Here is a 23,196-nt window from a genome sequence, read left to right as displayed (position 1 = left end):
ATGAATATGTTACAGAGGAAATGAATTAACCCATACAAAATATACAAAAAAAGCAAGAACAAGAAATCAACAATAAGATAGTAGTGCGTATCCTTATAGTTTAATATTAACATTAATAAATCTTAAATATTAAGAGTAGTAACAATATTAATATTACTGAATCCCTGCTCAGCGGTTGAAACAAATTAATAATGCTGGAATATCTTTAAATAAAGCATTCTTATAAGGTAGAACAGCCACTGCCGGGAATAGCAGAACAATTTGTACACTGTCATATGGTGGACTACAGAGAGAGTTCTACTTTTCTAAGTATTTAAGTAATGGTTTCCAGTGAGTGAAGAAAAAAAAAAAAAAAAAAAAGAAAAGAAAAATCTATCGGATGAGCCTCTGATGGAGAATTTTATCTTCTCCAATTTTAAGAGTCCTAAGATATCCTATAACCAGACTTTAATTAATGGTGGCTGAGATGATTTCCACAACAACAAAATTATTTTTCTAGCGATGAGAGAAGCAAAGGCAATAAGGTTATTTTGAATAGTTGTAGTATGAAGGTTATTTGGTGGTTTTCCAAATATAGCGATATGTGGAGTCGGAATCAATTTTATACCCAATATATCTGAAATTATTTTGAAGAATTGATGCCAAAATTCAGACAACCTAGGGCACGCCCAGGACATATGAGTAAGATTGCAAGGTATCTGTGAGCATCTGTTACATTTATCATCAAATTTATCTGGGTAAAATGTTGACAGTTTTTCTTTACTGTAGTGTAATCTGTGGAAAATTTTAAATTGTATTAATGAAAGTCTGGCGCAACTACAAGACAAATTAATGGCCCCTACCGCTCCATCCCACAACAACTCAGAAAAACTCATATGGAGTTCTGACTCCCATTTCATCTTGGTACTGTTTAAAAGAGATTCACTAGGTGGGGAAGCTAGTTTTTACCCTTTAACAAAGTTTTGGCTCCTGGAAGTACCGTATAAAATCGGATTTAATGAAATTAAAGCGAGTAACTAGTTCGTTAAAACTTGCAAAAACCTCATTTACGTATAGATCATCAGTACCTTAAGATTTTCTGTTTTAGAACATAAAGTCAATCTTTGCTGGAACAAATAAGTGATTGTGGCAGATCGGGGTTGCAAGAGGGAGGGTGAGCCAACCAAAGTGTCAAATTTTTAATGTTTCAGTAACAACTGGGTTGGAAGACCAGTTTAATAGGGATGATTGTGAGGTATCACATGCTAAAGCAAGTAATGACGAGGAACAGGAGGCTTCTTCACTCTGGCACCAATTAGTATAGGGAGACATACACCACAATAATGTATTATACGTGTTAGATGCCCAATAACACAGCTTTATTGCTGGAGGGAAACGGCGAAACAAACTGATAAGAAACTACACTGGGAAGCAATACACTAGCACACAGAGAAGCTCACGGCCATGAATGAGAGAGAATGTGACACTGAACAGAGGGAGACGCAGACATAAATACACAGAGATTTAACGAGGGAGGTGGGAGCACATGGGGAACACAGCTGACACAGATAATCATAACGAGACAGGGCAGGAGCAACACAACATGACACATACTGACGGGAGACTGTCAAAGTAAAACAGGAAGTACACAGAGGCGCAGACAGGAGGAGAGAGGGAGCACGGGGAGAGCACAGACATAACGGGCTGGGGAAAACGTGGAATAAAACACGAGGGGAAACGAGGGCTCACAGATACACAGAGGGGCACACAGGGGGTAAAAGTCACAAAGGGATCATCCATTAAAACATATCCACTGGAAGCCACAATAGACTTTGACCATAAAATCCTTTCAACGTAGCGGCACTTTAATTGTCCATGTAAACGTCATCCAAGCAGCATAATTAATAAGACGCAGCGCAGACATCATTCCAAGAGCGCAGCCAAAACGTTGCACATTTAACCAACATCCATTCCATTCCGTTCAGTGTGTCCTTTTGAAGCATCTCAGCGCTAATGCACAATGTGGCTTCCTTTTCCACAACCAGACATACACAGGTATTCTTACCTGCGCTCCTCAGAATTGCGTCAGGTGTGTCGGTGCTGCTGGGCTCACTCATACAGATGCGCTGCACTTACTTGGCGTCTTTCAGGTTCCTTGATCTGATTTCTTTGATCCTGCTTGCGGCTTGCTTCTCCAGAATGCCGTTTTTTGTTGACTAAAGATGTAGCGACTTCCACAGTCGCTACAGGCCGGGGCTGGAGCCTGCCTATTTGCCTGACGCGCTGTCAACTTTACGCAATAATGCGAGAGGTGGAATTGTTTGCTTGTTTATTAAAGTGCTTTGAGAGTTTACAGAGTAATATCATCAGCTCCTGATTCAGACTCTTACAACGTCACAGGCTCTAATATAACGAAGCGAAACATGTAGTGCAGCGGTCAACAAAAACTACGGCTATCCAGCCCTCCTCTCTGTCAAAATCAAAACCCAGTGAATGACAGACTGACAACGCCCATTTATGTCACCGCTAGCACCCACGTGACTCCCATAACAACCAAACAAATAAAAACCCAGTGATCATCAAAATTCAATACATTCAATTATGGTTCCTACACAAACATTGCATATATATATATATATATATTTTTTTTTTTATCATAACTCTGGTTTCACGTGCCTATCAACACAATTTAAAACTGTTATAAAGTCCACACATCAAGTGTACTTGACTCTGCTGTGTGCTGTGTAAATGTGATTTTTGAGCTGGGTGAAATCCGTGAAGCAGAAATAATATTTTATTTTAACATTGCATTGCTAATCATCGGTTGTGGCCAATCAAATTGTATGGTCCGACTATAAATAGTAGCTGCTATTTTGATTCATTTATTTATTTATTTATATTTATTTTTGGTTGATTAAGGCTGTTCGTACTACTGGTATGTTTGTGGAGTCGGATTAACCACAGAGGACGTATTTGATTTCCCGTTTCGGGTCTATTAATAAGTTGTGTTTTTACTCTGAAGGCCTAAAGTAGAGGTGACTGGGTGCCCTGGTGGTGGGATATTCCGTGGTTCGTGATTATTTATGCATTCGCCCACTGGTAATCCAGGCTCTGAATCAGTTAACAGTACACGTGCAAATACATGATTGCATCTTCTGATGTCTGTTTTAAATAGCTGTCAATAAATTCGTTATTTTACTCCCAATCACGGCTCTGGCTCAAGTGTTACAAACCTTAGAAACTATGTAAATGAACAAGAAGGCACTAACTATAGTTATATAGTTCATTTGCATAGTACATAGTATCTATAGATACTGTCTGTGTGAAACTCCCAGGTTGGCGTAGTCGGGTTTCCCCTGTGACTGTAAAGCTTTAAGCTCCCGATCGCCACAACACCATATTTGTGTTTGCAGAATCTGATGGATTCTGGTCAGCTGTACATAGATAATCCTGACAATATACAGTAAACCCGAGTCTTTAAAAAAAACGGAATTAACTGAATTTGAATAAATAATAAACAAATTTATTCACCTGTGTTTGAGCCTCAGGCATGGCACCATGCCCCTCCCATGTTTTAAATGTACGTTAGAATAGCATGCATCATCTTGATGCATTCTCAATCATCCAGGAAAGTAAATCTCCAAAAGTTGATTCTGTTCATCTGGACGTAGCGTTTTGTGGGAGAAACGTTTCGTCACTCATCCAAGTGACTTTATCAGTCTCAGCTAACTGCAGGTTTCCAATCTTATAAACAGTACATTTGCATAATGACTGAAACCAGCCCACTGAAGGAACAATGGGCTGGGAGGTCAGTTCCTTAATCATAATTATGCAAATTCTCATGACCATTGATCAACACCACTGACCAAAACCCACTGATCAAAGACCACTGATCAGTGCATGCATCAACACAATAAGTGAGCGGGAGGAGTGAGGCGTGGGGTCTTCACACACCCCCGTTCTCTGTTCGCCATCTGGGGCAGGGGCTAGCCGTTTGGTCGGTGTCTGGGCTAGTGGGCTGACAAGACTGACACACTTTGTACAGTTACATCATAGTCACTGGTTACAACACATAGTGCCCCTCCCCTGCGACCCACGCACACACACACAGCAGCACTAACGAGGTAAAGTCCCTTCGCATGGTGGTAAAACAGGAAACGTAAAATACGAGCTTTATCGGTTTGTTTGTTCTGTCTCCAAACAGAAACCGTGAAAATCAACAAAGCAGCATTATTAAACATGAAACCTATGACAGAAATATAGGCTACTCATGTGACTCCTCAAACAACTTACACGTTTCTAAGACAAACCAAGATTATTATTATTATTAGTAGTAGTAGTAGTATTATTGTATTGTATATTATTTATTGCTAGTTTCGTTTCGTTTTTGTATGGTCTGGCATAAGCATTTCACTGCATGTCGCACTATGTATGATTGTCTATGTGACAAATACAAATTGAATAAAATTTAAACTTTTAGATTTGATCTAAAATGGACCAGGAGAACAAGTTGATTTGAATAATGTGTTCATTAGTTTGTTCTGTTGCGGTGCATCATAAAGGTAAGCTGTAAATGTAGCACATAAAACACTTTTCAAAAAATAAAGAATTATTTAAAATATTGTCAAACTCTGTTGCAGATTGTTCAGTTAATATATTTAAAACAGATGACGTTCATCACGCTGTACAGATCGTGTTTGATTGTGTGTGTTGGGCATTTTGCACACTTTTGTCACAAATATAAACATTTTTTAAGGAAACAACGACGAAAAGTTTTCATGAGACGGTTGCTTTACTTGCAAAAGATAACAGTGCATATTTGCATGTACACATATGGATGTCTTACAATTTTTCTACAATGTTTTCATCTTATCTATATTGTTTTTATTATATTATCCCTCTGTCCAGCACTTTGAACGACACTTGATGTCTTTTAACTGTGCTATAAAGATGACTTGACTTGACAATAGAGAAACGAGGAAGCGGTGTCCTTTGCGTCATTCTATTCTCATCCATAACCCGCGTATTGGGCCAAAGCCTAGCATAGCCTGTAACGTTATTATGAAGGACATTTTATGAGTGAACTTGAGTTTAAGTGACTAACAGGTTTCTTTGAAAAATACTTTAATAAATATAAATTTCGTAACTGAAGTCAGTGAATTCCATGTTGATGCCAACTGTAATTTCAGGAATAGAAACAGCATGAAGATTGAAGTGTGAGCATAAGATTCAATTTTAAAAACAATACTAAGAATAACAATAAAGGAGCGAGCTCTTGGTGTGAGTGAGTGAGGTGGCTCTGAAAAGAGCCGTTGTTGGTAGGAGAGCGTGCAGCTTAAGCTCTCTCTCCACGGATGCGGCGAGCCAGCTGGATGTAGCGAACAGAGGAGACTCGCTGCTCTTAAAGTGTGTGACTGGCTGTGACGCCGTGCCGCTCCGTGATTGGTGACGGGCTCCACGTGGCGCATCGCCCCGCCTCGGTGTGTGCTGCTCATTGGAGAAAATTGCATTGAATTTGCGCGCTGCCGCAAGCCTCTCTGCGATTGGTGCGTGACGAATCCGCCCGCGCTCTGCGGAAATATAAGCGAGGCTTTGAGCAGATCGGGCCACATTTTCTCTTACTCTCGATGCTACGAAGAAAAGAACCAAAATGAGTGGACGCGGCAAGACTCGGGACTCATCAACAGAAAGTCCGGGCATGACTCCTGTGTTGCTGCTGGCAGTGTGTTTTCTCGGTGCGTGTGCCCTTTCACCCGTGGAGGACACAAACAGGCAGGAGCAGCTCCTCCTGATGTCCCTGGGGCTCTCCGAGAGGCCGAGGCCTGCAGGGAGCCTCCAGCCCCGGCGCCATGTCCCCTCCGCTCTCTGGAGGATGTTCCGGAGGGCCGAGAAGCTCCAGGCTCTGGAGAGCCAGCCCTGCACGGTGTCAGAGTATGGAGTCCGCGGCAACATCGTCAGATACATCCAAGACCAAGGCAGGATGGTGTCTGGCTGGAGCAGCAGCTGTCAGGCTTGCCTGGAGAAGCATCTTTTCTTCAACATGTCCATCCTGCAGCCTGTGGAGATGCTATCTCTGGCTCAGCTGGAAATCAAGCTCCACTGGAAGCCCCTCAGTCCCGTGCAGCTGCTGCAAGGGTCCCAGGCCATTAGTGCCTCTCTTTATAAAGTGATCCGATCGACTTTGAAGGGAACTAATCCTAAGGCGAACCGCAGACTCCTGCTGTCCCAGTCGGTCCAGCTGCAGCCCGAGTCCACCTCCATCACCATCGATCTCACAGCGGTGGCAGAGAGCTGGCGCAAACCGGGGTCTAACTACGGCTTAATTTTAGAGTTGCTCCCTCTCGGACCACACCCGGAAGAGTTCTTTCTGTTTTACCCCGGTAACTCCCTCCCACTGGAACAAGACTTCACCTTCCCGTTGGTTCAGGCCTCACTAGTGGCTGTGTCCCTCAACCCAAATCGGTGTCGGTCCAGACAGAGGAGAAGCGCCATCCACATCCCCGTGACACCCAGCAATGTGTGTAAAGCTCGCCGTCTCTACATCAGTTTTAAAGATGTCGGCTGGCAGGACTGGGTAATCGCCCCGCAGGGCTTCATGGCCAACTACTGCCACGGGGAGTGTCCGTTCCCGCTCAGTGAGAGCCTGAACGGCACCAACCATGCCATCCTGCAGACCCTGGTGCATTCCTTGGATCCAGAGAACACGCCACAGCCCTGCTGCGTCCCCATCCGTCTCTCCTCGATCTCCATGCTCTACTACGACAACAATGACAATGTGGTGCTTCAGCATTACCAGGACATGGTGGTGGATGAATGCGGGTGTCGCTGAAGATGCTGGACGCTTCTGATTGGCCTCCGGTCACCAGATATTATCCTCTGATTCATTCAGCTGCTTTATCCAGTGATGCGAGTCTAGAATTGTTGCTACTGCAATTTTTTAAAGTGATTGTTTTTCAATACGTAATGGAATATGTTTGCAGACAGTAATTTCTAAAGAATTTAACCTATTTGCTCTTATTGAAAGCTTTTGTTTGTCTTTTGTTTTAAGCCTAATGAAATAAAATTAGGAATTTAGTGTTTTTCAGTTTTAACAATGGCTTAAGTGGTCTGTTACACATCACTTGCAATACTGGGCGGCATCGATCCAATAGCATTTTCTGAGTCCAAGACCTAAAAGGGAGTTAAGTTTTGTTTAACAAAAAGCAGATTTTAAGAACTATTTTGCTTTTAATAAGAAAAAAAAAAAAAGCAAGACTCGGGGCTCGATGGCAGCGAGGAGGAGCGAGCCCGGGGAGCCGTGAAGGATCCTCCAGGGGCCGTACAGCAGCCTGGACCGGGACCGGCTCCTCATCCGGCTGCCGTTCAAAAGCTTCGCCGTGGGGACTGTTCTGCTGCCGGTGACCGGCTTCATAGCCTGCATCTTCATCTCCCTCTGGTACCACTATGAGGACGCGACGTACACGCACTGTAAGGTGTCCAACTACCTCCCGTCCATCAGCACTGCTGCTAAATTTGGGACATTTTGCAAAGTCACTTACATCTACGCTTAGTCAACCCCTGTTTTAAGGACAGTAGTGGGTTTGAGCAGGATTCGAACCTGGGCCTCCTGGTCTCAAGGCGGCTATTCCTCCCATTGTGTTCTCAGAGCATTTCATGCGACCTTAAAGCTCTCAAGAATGACATTAAGTTGCTGAACCCTGACCTCTGACGTACAAATTAGTTGGTTTAGCTATAAACTTTGGTGTGTAACTCTGTATGGAGGGAAGAATGTATTGACAGTGGGGGTCTACCTGTCGTATAATGAGTAAAAGCTGCCTCAGCCAGATAAACAGGGAGCCACAGTTAATAGCCTGGGGAGAGGACAGCCCCCCCAGACTAAACAATAGAATTAGAGGAAAACTACTGTGGAGGGGGATACAGGGCAGCCCCGGACTCTCCTCCAGCTGGGATATCCAAAGAATCGGTGAGGTCAAGAAGTAAACCTCAAGGCTATATTTTGAAAAAAAAAAAAAAAAAAAAAAAAAAAAAAGGAATTCCCAGCATCCTTAACTCTACAGAGCTCCATTAGTTCAAATGTACACAAATCAAATTGGTTGTGAAATTAGTAATGAAATCAATACATGCTAAAATAAATAGCTGTAGGGGTTCAGCTTTGAGTAAAATGTGTCCTTGAAATCACCTAATATCAGCTCACTTGGCCTAGATTTATTCAGGTAAGGTTGTAGAGCATTTTGAGTGGATTATATTGGCTAGGTATCATTAACCTATACGTGTACTTCCACTAAAACAGCCAGTGTAGGCTTTCAAAAAATTAAAATAGAACTCAATATTTCATACAGAGATAATAACATGCAACTATAAATGTAATACTTTCAGTCATATTTGTTGTTTTTTTAATAGAATGTTTTTAAATGTGGGTGATAGCTTTTAAAGGTTTATTTCTTTTCTGATAGTGTTTCATAGTAAAAAAAGAAGTGTTGTGATGTCTTGTACTATGAAGGTATGATTGTAAAGAGCAAACGGGTGAGGTGTTTCAGGTGTGAAGATCCGACTAAAAGCCAAAACAGTCGCCAACGAAATGAAGATGAAAAATTTCAGAGGTGGGCCATTCTGGTGTCACAAATTTATGACAGAGTGGAGAAGTGTGAAAACATCCACGATCACCAACGGATTTCAAAGGGCTGGACTGCTGCGTGATGGAGATGAGGACACCGCCACAGCCCTTCAGAGGGTGTTCGACTCCAACACTGACAACGAGAATTTTTTTGGTTTTGAAAGCCGACACTGGAGAAGAGGACTTTGGTGGTTTTAGTGCGCAGGAAGAAGAGAAAGATGGTGGTGAATGACTGACTTTTCTTCTTGTTAAAGCCATGTTACTGCACCTGAGCCTAAAAGGTAGGCCGAATCGTTTTTTCTGGTGTGCTGTAGGTTATTGTTATGTACTACTACATTTGTTACTCGTTTATAAAGCACAGTACATGTTTCGTTCTTGTAATTACCGGTACTTGTACATAAAAAGTTGTGCAAATATGTACCGGTAACTTGTTTTTCAAAATATTAATACAAGGGATGTGTTCCCAAACAGCCATCTGTTTCCTGACAATCCCCTTTGTGCATATTCTCTTACATATGGTAAGTAAACATTAAAGCACCTGCGGCTTTTAGTCAGGTGCGGCTGATGTAGGTACAAAACAGGATTTTCCCCTGATTTTAGCTTGTGTGGCTAATATTCAGGTGCGCTTTGTAGTCCGGAAAGTACGGCAATTTAATTTCAAGGGGAAATTAAGTCTCACTGAGGTTAAAGGCCAAAGAATAAAAGTGGGTTTTAAGACGCAATTTAAAATTGGACAGTGAAGGGGCCTCTCTAACGTGCAAGGGCAAATTATTCCATCATTTTGGAGCCACGATAAAGAAGGCCCGCTCCCCTCTGAGCTTCCTCCTGGATCTCAGTACCTCCAGGGGCAGCTGGTCAGCTGACCTGGGAGACCGACAGGGTGTGTGGAGATGAAGAAGCTCAGAGAGGTAAGGCGGGGCAAGACTGTGAACATAAGAATTTTAAAATTAACTCTAAAAGACACAGGCAGCCAGTGCAGTGAGGCTGGAACAGGGGTTATATGCTCTATTTTAAAAGTTCCTGTTAGGAGTCATGAAGCAGCGTTTTGGACCAGCTGCAGACTTGAGAGCAATGACTGACTGACCCCCACGTAAAGTGCGTTACAGTAGTCCAGGCGCGAAGAAATAAAAGCATGGATCACTGTTTCAAGGTGCTGCCTTGAAAGAAAAGATTTTACTCTTGCCAGTCGCCTTAAATGATAAAAACTGGACTTCACCACTGCTCTGATTTGGTTGTCCAATTTAAAATCACCATCCAACTTAAAACCACGATCAATAACAACAGGTTTAAAATAAACTTCCAGGGGTCCCAAATCAACAGAGGAGGACTCGCAGGGACCACTGGGTCCAAACACCAACCACTCTGTTTTCTTTTCATTAAAATTTAAAAAGTTTAGAGCCAACCAAGCTTTAATGTCATCTAGGCATGTTGTGAGAGGTTTTATGGAGATGCCACCCTTCTGCTTCAGGGGTAAATAAATTTGGATGCCATTATCATCTAGAAAATCTTTCAGTTGACTAAAAACAATTTTCTCTAAAACCTTGGAAAGTAAAGGGAGCTTGGAAGTAGGCCTATAGTTCGCTAAAACTGTGTGGCTGGTGCACAGATGTAACAGTGATTGCTCAGCACTGCTCTTCCTCTCTGGAATACCTTTTTATTCACTGCAAACCGTTTTATTCTCTGCGGGAGTTTGCTTCATTCATCCTGGCCGCTGTTTACATCCCGCCACATGCGGATGCGCAGGCAGCTCAGTGCGCACTCGCGGAGCAGATACTGCACATGGAGCGGACATTCCCGGACTCTCTCATCATTACTCTTGGGGACTTTAACAAAGCCAATCTGAGCCATGAGCTTCCCAAATACAAGCAGTATATTAAATGCCCGACCAGAGAGGAGAGGACATTAGACCACTGTTACAGCACGATCAGTGGGGCCTATCGCTTCACTCGGACTTTCTGACCACGTCATGATCCTTCTAATCCCCACGTACAGACAGAGGCTGAAGCTCTCCAAACCTGTCGTGAGGACCAAAAAACTGTGGAGCAACAAGGCTGTGGAGGAGCTTCGCACGTGTTTGGAGTCTACAGACTGGGACACAATGAAGGCTGCTTCTAACAGCTTGGACGAGTTTACGGACACCGTCACCTCCTATATCCACTTCTGTGAGGACAGCATTGTGCCATCACGCACCAGGGTGAGTTATAACAATGACAAACCCTGGTTTACTCCTAAACTCAAAAAGCTGTGGCTGGAAAAGAGAAAGGCGTTCAGAAGCGGAGACAGGGACTGCTGCAGAGAGGCCAAGTACAGGTTCACTAAAGAAGTGGACATTGCTAAACACCAGCACTCTGAGAAGATGCAGCAGCAGATCTCAGAGAATGACTCTGCCTCTGTGTGGAAAGGTTTTAGGAATATCACCAACTACAAGCCTAAAATCTCCCACTCCACTGATGACTTGCTCTTGGCCAACACCCTCAACGACTTTTACTGCCGTTTTGACGAGCCATCAGGCAGCCTTCACACCTCCAACGGCCCCAACAATAGAGACACTTTGGACACTCATTCCCCCACCTCTCCCCCCTCCATAGAGCCATCACCACCTTCAAACACTTCACCTACAACACCCCCCTCCTCACCCCACACAAAAGAGGATTTCACACCACCTCCTCCCACCACAACTCTTCATATTCATGAAGCAGATGTGAGGAAGCAGTTTAAGAGTCTGAATGCTCGAAAAGCTCCCGGCCCAGACGGTGTGTCTCCTGCCACCCTCAGACACTGTGCAAACGAGCTGGCCCCACTGTTTTCTGGCATTTTCAACTCCTCACTGCAGGCATGTCATGTGCCTGCCTGCTTCAAGTCCTCTACCATAATCCCTGTCCCCAAGAAACCTAGGATCACTGGACTAAATGACTACAGACCCGTGGCTCTGACATCTGTGGTCATGAAGTCATTTGAGCGCCTGGTTCTCTCCTATCTCAAGACCCTCACGGCCCCCCTCCTGGACCCCCTGCAGTTTGCATACAGAGCCAACAAGTCTGTAGATGACGCCATCAACATGGCCCTACACTTCATCCTGCAGCATCTGGACTCCCCAGGAACCTACGCCAGGATCCTGTTTGTGGACTTCAGCTCTGCCTTCAACACCATCCTTCCAGACCATCTCCGAGGCAAGCTTTCCCAGATGAATGTGCCTGATCCCATCTGCCGGTGGATCACTGACTTCCTGACGGACAGGAAGCAGCATGTGAGGCTGGGAAAGAATGTCTCGGACTCCCGGACCATCAGCACCGGCTCCCCTCAGGGCTGTGTTCTTTCTCCTCTGCTCTTCTCCCTGTACACCAACTGCTGCACCTCCACCCACCAGTCTGTCAAGCTTGCAGATGACACCACCGTTATTGGACTTATCTCGGACGGGGATGAGTCTGCCTACAGGAGGGAGGTTGAACGTCTGATGTCCTGGTGCAGCCACAACAACCTGGTGCTGAATGCCCAGAAGACAGTGGAGATTATTGTGGACTTCAGGAAGCACACAGCCCCACTCCCCACCATCATCCTGACTGACACCCCCATCACCTCTGTGGACTCATTCCACTTCCTGGGTACCACCATCACCCAGGACCTGAAGTGGGAGCCCACCATCACCTCCGTCATTAAGAAAGCCCAGCAGAGGATGTATTTCCTGAGGCAGCTGAAGAAATTCAACCTGCCAACACGGACGATGATGCAATTCTACACTGCAATCATCGAGTCCATCCTCACCTCCTCCATCACCGTGTGGTACGCTGGAGCCACTATCAGGGACAAACAGAGACTGCAGCGTGTTGTGCGCTCTGCTGAGAAGGTGATTGGCTGCAGACTCCCATCTCTGCAGGACCTGTACACCTCCAGGACACTGGGGCATGCAGCTCGGATCTCAGCTGACCCTTCTCACCCTGGACACAGTCTGTTTGACCTGCTCCCCTCAGGCAGGAGGCTCCGGTCCATTCGCACCAGAACCTCTCGCCATAAGAACAGTTTCTTCCCCTCTGCTGTTGGACACATGAACAGTAACCATAAGACTGTTCCCACCACTAACACATGACCCTACGCTGTGTTCACTGCATCATTCAATGTTTGGCACTGATCACCACCTGCACTCATGTATATATCTACTTAGCACTTTTAATTCTTATTCTTATTTTTATTTTAATGTCTATTTTAGCGTAATTTATGACAGTATGTTTGCACTGAAGCACCGCAGCAATTTCCTAATGTTATAAACCTGCTCAACATTTGGCAATAAAACCCTTTCTGATTCTGATCAAGGCCAGGTTTCTTAAGCAGTGGCTGCACTAGTGCATGTTTGAAACTTGCAGGAACCACACCAGAAGACAGACTGCTGTACCTTCTCTCTGTATTTAGACTCATTGTTGTTGGTGATGAGACCCACCACTGTTGTGTCATCTGCAAACTTGATCATGTGATTTGAGCTGTACTGTGCAGTACAGTCATGTGTTAGCAAGGTGAACAGCAGTGGACTAAGCACACAGCCCTGTGGTGATCCTGGGAGAGAGAAAGGTGAACAGCAGACGAGATGGCATGATTTCTGGAGCGGTTTGGGCAGTAGGCAAACTGTAGCAGCTGAGCTGAGGTGAGTTTTCATGTGCCTCAATACCAGCCTCTCAAAGCACTTTGCGATGATGGGTGTAAGTGTCACCAGCCGGTAGTCATTGAAGCAGGGAACAGTGGCACTTCTTTGGCACTCGGGTGATTTTTGTAGCTTTGATGCATAGATCAGTGGTGTATTTAAGATTGTCCAATCTGGGGGAGGGGTGAAGCCTTGTATGCTGAATGTTTATGTAAACAAGGTCTAACATGCTGTCCCCTCTTGTCGCAAAGTCAATGTTCTAATGAAATTTGGGCAGAACTGATTTCTATCAGGTATCTCTCCCTCCTTTTTTGTGACATTGGCAGGACTTTTATTTTGTTGTAATTATAAAAGACCAAATTGGTTGTGAGAGTTAATCATTCAAGATCAGCTCAGCAGACAAAACACAGTTTAAGTGTCATGGTGAGCTGTGCTGGAGGCTAGAGTAGAGCCCAAATACAGGACTCTGAGACAATATTAACTTAAAGAGGCAGCTTTTTTTGATATAGTAATTACATAAAGCAAAGTACAAGACAAAACACTAAAAGAAGCAAACAAAAGATAAACTTGAACTCAGATCTTGGCAACTGAAGCACTCATAACCAGATATAACTGAGAGAACATGAAAGACACTCTATGGCACAGCTACTATGGAGAACATGACAAAGAACAGAGGGCACACATGAAGGATAACGAGGAGATGGGTAACAGGTGTGAACACAGCTGGGACTAATCAGTCATGGCCAGACACAGAGGAAGGAAAACCGGTTACACTTTGTTTTCTTTTATTTTTCAATACCAAACTGTCATAATACACATAGGTACATATAGAAATAATCTTTTTCTTTTTTATAGCATATAAAAAAAAAAAAAAAAACATAAATGGGATGAGTACCTGAATACCCCCACTCCCTCCCAATAATGTAAAAATGAATATGTTACAGAGGAAATGAATTAACCCATACAAAATATACAAAAAAAAGAACAAGAAATCAACAATAAGATAGTAGTGCGTATCCTTATAGTTTAATATTAACATTAATAAATCTTAAATATTAAGAGTAGTAACAATATTAATATTACTGAATCCCTGCTCAGCGGTTGAAACAAATTAATAATGCTGGAATATCTTTAAATAAAGCATTCTTATAAGGTAGAACAGCCACTGCCGGGAATAGCAGAACAATTTGTACACTGTCATATGGTGGACTACAGAGAGAGTTCTACTTTTCTAAGTATTTAAGTAATGGTTTCCAGTGAGTGAAGAAAAAAAAAAAAAAAAAAAAAAAGAAAAGAAAAATCTATCGGATGAGCCTCTGATGGAGAATTTTATCTTCTCCAATTTTAAGAGTCCTAAGATATCCTATAACCAGACTTTAATTAATGGTGGCTGAGATGATTTCCACAACAACAAAATTATTTTTCTAGCGATGAGAGAAGCAAAGGCAATAAGGTTATTTTGAATAGTTGTAGTATGAAGGTTATTTGGTGGTTTTCCAAATATAGCGATATGTGGAGTCGGAATCAATTTTATACCCAATATATCTGAAATTATTTTGAAGAATTGATGCCAAAATTCAGACAACCTAGGGCACGCCCAGGACATATGAGTAAGATTGCAAGGTATCTGTGAGCATCTGTTACATTTATCATCAAATTTATCTGGGTAAAATGTTGACAGTTTTTCTTTACTGTAGTGTAATCTGTGGAAAATTTTAAATTGTATTAATGAAAGTCTGGCGCAACTACAAGACAAATTAATGGCCCCTACCGCTCCATCCCACAACAACTCAGAAAAACTCATATGGAGTTCTGACTCCCATTTCATCTTGGTACTGTTTAAAAGAGATTCACTAGGTGGGGAAGCTAGTTTTTACCCTTTAACAAAGTTTTGGCTCCTGGAAGTACCGTATAAAATCGGATTTAATGAAATTAAAGCGAGTAACTAGTTCGTTAAAACTTGCAAAAACCTCATTTACGTATAGATCATCAGTACCTTAAGATTTTCTGTTTTAGAACATAAAGTCAATCTTTGCTGGAACAAATAAGTGATTGTGGCAGATCGGGGTTGCAAGAGGGAGGGTGAGCCAACCAAAGTGTCAAATTTTTAATGTTTCAGTAACAACTGGGTTGGAAGACCAGTTTAATAGGGATGATTGTGAGGTATCACATGCTAAAGCAAGTAATGACGAGGAACAGGAGGCTTCTTCACTCTGGCACCAATTAGTATAGGGAGACATACACCACAATAATGTATTATACGTGTTAGATGCCCAATAACACAGCTTTATTGCTGGAGGGAAACGGCGAAACAAACTGATAAGAAACTACACTGGGAAGCAATACACTAGCACACAGAGAAGCTCACGGCCATGAATGAGAGAGAATGTGACACTGAACAGAGGGAGACGCAGACATAAATACACAGAGATTTAACGAGGGAGGTGGGAGCACATGGGGAACACAGCTGACACAGATAATCATAACGAGACAGGGCAGGAGCAACACAACATGACACATACTGACGGGAGACTGTCAAAGTAAAACAGGAAGTACACAGAGGCGCAGACAGGAGGAGAGAGGGAGCACGGGGAGAGCACAGACATAACGGGCTGGGGAAAACGTGGAATAAAACACGAGGGGAAACGAGGGCTCACAGATACACAGAGGGCACACATGAAGGATAACGAGGAGATGGGTAACAGGTGTGAACACAGCTGGGACTAATCAGTCATGGCCAGACACAGAGGAAGGAAAACCGGTTACACTTTGTTTTCTTTTATTTTTCAATACCAAACTGTCATAATACACATAGGTACATATAGAAATAATCTTTTTCTTTTTTATAGCATATAAAAAAAAAAAAAAAAACATAAATGGGATGAGTACCTGAATACCCCCACTCCCTCCCAATAATGTAAAAATGAATATGTTACAGAGGAAATGAATTAACCCATACAAAATATACAAAAAAAGCAAGAACAAGAAATCAACAATAAGATAGTAGTGCGTATCCTTATAGTTTAATATTAACATTAATAAATCTTAAATATTAAGAGTAGTAACAATATTAATATTACTGAATCCCTGCTCAGCGGTTGAAACAAATTAATAATGCTGGAATATCTTTAAATAAAGCATTCTTATAAGGTAGAACAGCCACTGCCGGGAATAGCAGAACAATTTGTACACTGTCATATGGTGGACTACAGAGAGAGTTCTACTTTTCTAAGTATTTAAGTAATGGTTTCCAGTGAGTGAAGAAAAAAAAAAAAAAAAAAAAAAGAAAAGAAAAATCTATCGGATGAGCCTCTGATGGAGAATTTTATCTTCTCCAATTTTAAGAGTCCTAAGATATCCTATAACCAGACTTTAATTAATGGTGGCTGAGATGATTTCCACAACAACAAAATTATTTTTCTAGCGATGAGAGAAGCAAAGGCAATAAGGTTATTTTGAATAGTTGTAGTATGAAGGTTATTTGGTGGTTTTCCAAATATAGCGATATGTGGAGTCGGAATCAATTTTATACCCAATATATCTGAAATTATTTTGAAGAATTGATGCCAAAATTCAGACAACCTAGGGCACGCCCAGGACATATGAGTAAGATTGCAAGGTATCTGTGAGCATCTGTTACATTTATCATCAAATTTATCTGGGTAAAATGTTGACAGTTTTTCTTTACTGTAGTGTAATCTGTGGAAAATTTTAAATTGTATTAATGAAAGTCTGGCGCAACTACAAGACAAATTAATGGCCCCTACCGCTCCATCCCACAACAACTCAGAAAAACTCATATGGAGTTCTGACTCCCATTTCATCTTGGTACTGTTTAAGGCAAGGCAAGGCAAGTTTATTTGTATAGCACAATTCAACAACAAGGTGATTCAAAGTGCTTTACAGAGACATTAGAAACAAGAACAAATAAAAAGCATGATTTAAAATTGATTAAAACAAGCAAATAAACTAACTAACTAACAAACAAACAAACAAACAAACAAACAAACAAAACAGTATATAAAATCAAAACAGATAAAATCAGAACAGTAGATAAAATCAGTAGTTAAATGTAAGTTTTGAAATTTAAGCTTAAAGTGTGGATTTGGTGCTTTATTCAAATGCAGCTGAGAACAGGTGAGTCTTCAACCTGGATTTAAATAAACTGAGTGTTTCAGCTGATCTGAGGCTTTCTGGGAGTTTGTTCCAGATATAAGGAGCATAAAAGCTGAATGCAGCTTCTCCGTGTCTGGTTCTGACTCTGGGAACTGATAAAAGACCGGATCCAGATGACCTGAGGGATCTGGATGGTTCATACTGGGTCAGGAGGTCATTGATGTATTTTGGTCCTAAACCATTCAGAGCTTTATAGGCCAGCATCAGAACTTTAAAGTCTATCCTCTGACGGACAGGCAGCCAGTGTAAGGACCTCAGAGCTGGACTGATGTGGTCCACTTTTTTGGTCTTAGTGAGGACTCGAGCAGCAGAGTTCTGAATGAGCTGTAGTTGTCTGACTGATTTTTTAGGTAGACCTGTAAAGATGCTGTTACAGTAATCAAGCCTACTAAAGATGAATGCATGGACTAGTTTTTCCAGGTCCTGTTGAGACATCAGATCTTTTATCCTTGATATATTCTTGAGGTGATAGTAAGCTGACTTTGTTATTGTCTTAATGTGTTTTTCTAAGTTTAGGTCTGCATCCATCACTACACCCAAATTTCTCGCCTGGTTTGTGGTTTTTAGATGTATAGATTGAAGTTCTCTGGTGACCTGTAATCGTTTTTCTTTGGCGCCAAAGACTATTACCTCAGTTTTGTTTTTGTTTAGCTGGAGAAAATTGTGGCACAACCAGTCATTGATTTCCTCAATGCATTTACCAAGAGCCTGTACAGGGCCTCGGTCTCCTGGTGACATTGTGATATATATTTGTGTGTCATCTGCATAGCTGTGATAGTTTATTTTGTTGTTGTTTATAATCTGTGCCAGTGGGAGCATGTAGATGTTAAACAGAAGGGGTCCCAAGATGGAACCTTGGGGAACTCCACATGTGATACTTGTCTGCTCAGATGTGAAGTTACCTATTGATACAAAGTATTTCCTGTTTTCTATGTATGTTTTGAACCAGTTTAGTACAGTTCCTGAAAGACCTGTCCAGTTCTCCAGTCGTTTGAGTAATATATTGTGGTCAACTGTATCAAATGCTGCACTGAGATCCAGTAAAACTAGGACTGACATTTTTCCACTGTCTGTATTCAGACATATGTCATTAAACACTTTGGTCAGAGCGGTTTCAGTGCTGTGGTTCTGTCTAAAACCTGACTGGAAGGCATCGTAGCAATTATTCTGTTTTAAGAAGTAACTGAGCTGTTGAGAAACTGCTTTTTCAATGATCTTACTTAAAAACGGGAGATTTGAGATCGGCCTGTAGTTGTTCATTTGTGTCTTGTCAAGATTGTCCTTTTTCAGTATAGGTTTGATTACAGCAGTTTTTAGTGATTCTGGAAACACACCTGATAATAAAGAAAAGTTGACGATCTGTAACAGGTCTGACTCTAAAGTCTTTGAGACCTTTTTGAAAAAACTTGTTGGCAGGACATCTAAACAGCAGGAGGAGGAGTTCAGTTTACCTAAGATGTCCTCCAGGTCTTTGCTGTTAATAGGTTGAAACTGTTTCATGGTGTTTAAACAGTTTTTTGGTGGACATTCACTAAAAGAGATTCACTAGGTGGAGAAGCTAGTTTTTACCCTTTAACAAAGTTTTGGCTCCTGGAAGTACCGTATAAAATCGGATTTAATGAAATTAAAGTAACTAGTTCGTTAAAACTTGCAAAAACCTCATTTACGTATAGATCATCAGTACCTTTATGTTCTAAAACAGAGAATCTTAAGTCAATCTTTGCTGGAACAAATAAGTGATTATGGCAGATCGGGGTTGCAAGAGGGAGGGTGAGCCAACCAAAGTGTCAAATTTTTAATGTTTCAGTAACAACTGGGTTGGAAGACCGGTTTAATAGGGATGATTGTGAGGTATCACATGCTAAAGCAAGTAATGACGAGGAACAGGAGGCTGCTTCACTCTGGCACCAATTAGTATAGGGAGACATACACCACAATAATGTATTATACGTGTTAGATGCCCAATAACACAGCTTTATTGCTGGAGGGAAACGGCGAAACAAACTGATAAGAAACTACACTGGGAAGCAATACACTAGCACACAGAGAAGCTCACGGCCATGAATGAGAGAGAATGTGACACTGAACAGAGGGAGACGCAGACATAAATACACAGAGATTTAACGAGGGAGGTGGGAGCACATGGGGAACACAGCTGACACAGATAATCATAACGAGACAGGGCAGGAGCAACACAACATGACACATACTGACGGGAGACTGTCAAAGTAAAACAGGAAGTACACAGAGGCGCAGACAGGAGGAGAGAGGGAGCACAGGGAGAGCACAGACATAACGGGCTGGGGAAAACGTGGAATAAAACACGAGGGGAAACGAGGGCTCACAGATACACAGGGGGTAAAAGTCACAAAGGGAAGTCAAATAAGGAACAAAATTCAAAAATACATGAAACTAAGAATGCTGGGCCAACATGGCCCAGGATCATGACACCTCCAGCTGATCTTTCCCCATAAAGAAGCGAGCGACTAGCCCTTGGATGTTTACCGGCCCAAATAAATGATGAAATAGTGTCATTTATAGTTCTGAAATAATTAGACAGACAAATGGGCAAACTTTGAAATACATATAGATATCTAGGTAATGCATTCATTTTAACATGCATTAACGTCTAAGGTGCACCATCAACACTAAACACAAACATGAAAGCAATGTTATGTGATTTGATTATTTTCATTTTATGTGCACATCAAAATGTGTGTAAATGTGTTACTAGGCAACCAGGAGTGCCACAGTTGTTTTACATTGATTTCTACACGATGAAAATATCTCCTGTGGTAATTCTAGATTGAAATGGTCATATTTTATTTTTCCCACACATCCCCAAATTCTCTATATGGTGATAGGAGAAGCTGTGTTACTGTTGTGGATTTTTATGACATATATATCATACACTGGACATATATTCACATGTACATATGCAATCATATATATATACACAGATTCTCTCTCTCTCTCATATATATATATATATATATATATATATATATATATATATATATATATATATATATATATATAGGGCTGGGTCATATTATACCGTTCACGATAATACCGGTATAATGTTAGGCAACGATAGGAAAATGAAATATCGCGATAGAATGGGAGTAAAACGCGCATGCGCAGTGCCTTTGTTTTCATACGCACATGGCCGATTGTTGAGTGAAACAGATGAACCAGAATTGGTTTGTAAAAATGGTGCAACTTCAGTGATGTGGAACTGGTTTGGTGTTTGTCCGTCAGATACACGACAAAGCACATTTTTTTGCAGAACATGCAAGCGGCCGTCGTTATTGTCGTATTTGTCGGACTAAGATGCTCTTAAATCTGGGAGTAATCTGGGTCCTAAACTCCGTACCTTCAGGTCAAACCAACACTGCAGCATCACTGAGAGTTAAAAACTGTCTAAATTCTTTCATCTTTAATAAAAACGATCAGCATTGCTGCTTTACCAGGTGTAACTATGAAGTTTAATTTCCAGGCATCCATGAAAACAAAATTTATTACATTTAACGCAGTTAGAAGTTAGCAGGAAGCTAGATATTTATTCATTGGCTATAGCTGAAGAGAAGTTTCTGTATACTCTTGGGGCACTTTTTCATAGTTGACACTATATGTGTTGAGATTGATATTTGTGTAATACTGTGTTGCACTTTACACTTTGATGACAACTTTGTGGTCCTACTAAGTGTTACTTGCATTTTGTGCATATGTGTTTTAAAAAGGACAAATGTGTAATGTGTTTGACCAAAAGCTGTGTTGGTTGCCATAAAGGTAATACTTTATTACATTTATACAATAAAGCATTAAAAAAAAAAACATTGGATTTTGAATTTTTGAAAAAAATATTTTCAGCCAACTTAAAATTTTGATTTAAGCTTTATTAAACAAACTAAAATTTCATTTTAGAGTCACTACAAAAAGTAATTTACACTAAACCACATTATTAGGTTAGCAAAGAGCAATATTTTACTTTTGGGTTATGCAAATTATTGGGTTGGAAAAACTGAAAACTTTAAGTTGAAATGTCTTAATTTTAGGTTGGATTAATGCAAAATGTTTATTTGACAACAATTAATTTATTAAGTACATGTAACTTAAATCAGTTGTGTTAATCTAATGTATTAACTTCATTTCAAAGAACTTAATTAAATTTGGTGTTACCAATTGAAATAATTCAATTAAGTTGGTTCAACTATTTTCTTTTTTCAGTGTACATCATCTTACAGAAAAGACCTGGCAGAATGGCATGCATTTATTGGAAAGTAGTGTGTAACTTTCAGATAAGATTATGAGAGGGCACTTAAAGGAAAACTTCTGGTTTTTTTTTTTTTCAATCTGGGTCTTATTTCTAAAATGGAAAATGTTCATTTACTCACCCAGACAAGTTTTGTGGTATTTGGTGTCATTCGGAAGAAATTAGAATCTTTGTGGTTTTCCTATGTCGCTCTCGTCAATTTTAATGGGTCAATGGCGAAACCTCTAAGGCTGTTGAAATGTTGAAACCACTTAAACAAACTTATATTGTTGGACCTGTACTGTTCAATTGTATCTTTATTATCTGCAGGTTATTGTTAAAGTAGACAAATAAAGATGGACAATTTTGCTCTGTTTCAGTTTTGTTTTGTCCTTAATCAGAAATATAATCTTAAATTAGTGTTTAGCTAAATTTAAAAAGAAGAAATATCTTTAAAATGATTTAATGTACTAGTTTTTAGATTATTTGCCTTGATTTGTTCGTTAGAATAAGTGTTTTATGCCTATTTTCATGTTTAATTTCAGCAATTTACACGAAGCAAGTGTGTACCCATGGAAAAGAAATAGAAAAAACGTATAAAACCCATATGTTAAAGAAATAGAAAAAACTTAGAAAAGATTTGCATCAGCTTTAGTTTGCTTCATATATAGTTCATATATATATTCAGTGCGCATGCGCCAACCAGCGTGCAGCCTGTTACAGTCGCTCCTGCTTTTCTCTTAGTTTAGCTTTTTTTTCTTACGTATTCTTTTTTTTTCTGACTTGTATTTTCCTCCGTTTTCTATCTCTTACTCAATCATGTGGATTGAGAGAGTTTTTGTTCTTCTGGTGGCCGTGGAACTGTTACTTTTATCAAGGAACGGGACCGCGGCACATCTCCTACACGCACGGACTGTTTACTCCAGAGATCAGCTGATCGACCTGATGCCGGCCGGCTCGCTGGCCAGGCCCGCAGAAGTACCAGCTGAAATTTGGAGGAAAACACATCGGGGATGCAGAGGTCAAGGACAGAAGAGAAGAAAAAAGGTGACGGTGAGACAGCGGAGGCTCGAAGCGAGGAGGAGGTTTAAACTGTGTCTGCCGTCTATCGTGATGGGTAATGTGCGATCGTTGGCAATTAAAATCGACGAGCTCTCAGCACTGGTACGGAGTCAGAGGGAATACCGAGAGTGTAGCCTGATGTGTTTCACCGAATCATGGCTGCACCAGGACATTCCCGATGAGAATGCTTCCGTGGAAGGCTTCCACACTGTTCGGGCGGACAGGGACAGCATCGCTAGCGGTAAGCGGAAAGGAGGTGGGCTTGCTGTTTTAGTTAACAACCGGTGGTGTAACCCTGCCAACATAACAATCAAAGAAAGGATTTGTTGCCCAGGGAATTCTCTCACGTCATCTTGGTGGCTGTTTATGTACCCCCCTCTGCTAACCCCACAGCTGCATGTGACACTATCCACTCTGCCATAGCTCGGCTACAGACTCAGCACCCGAGTGCCTTTATTGTGATCTCGGGTGACTTCAACC

General features: G+C 41.4%; 2 protein-coding genes across 2 annotated transcripts in view; both read left to right on the top strand.

Moving 5' to 3' along the window:
* LOC146634286 (NLR family CARD domain-containing protein 3-like) overlaps positions 1 to 23,196 on the top strand; it is a 612,463-nt gene that overhangs the window by 152,971 nt on the left and 436,296 nt on the right. The gene's annotated exons all lie outside the window — the stretch shown is intronic.
* On the top strand, positions 5,475 to 7,960 carry LOC146634292 (protein DVR-1-like). Its single transcript, XM_085375139.1, has one exon. The coding sequence runs from the start codon at positions 5,630 to 5,632 to the stop codon at positions 6,806 to 6,808; it is 1,179 nt and encodes a 392-aa protein (XP_085231265.1). The 5' UTR covers positions 5,475 to 5,629; the 3' UTR covers positions 6,809 to 7,960.

This window comes from Diplotaxodon limnothrissa, linkage group LG3 (assembly GCF_057381915.1).
Source record: "Diplotaxodon limnothrissa isolate DT_005_m linkage group LG3, D_limnothrissa_male_GT1.1, whole genome shotgun sequence".
In the NCBI taxonomy this organism is placed as follows: domain Eukaryota; kingdom Metazoa; phylum Chordata; class Actinopteri; order Cichliformes; family Cichlidae; genus Diplotaxodon; species Diplotaxodon limnothrissa.
Note: the sequence above shows the minus strand (reverse complement) of the source record. Positions and strands in the feature narration are given on the sequence as shown.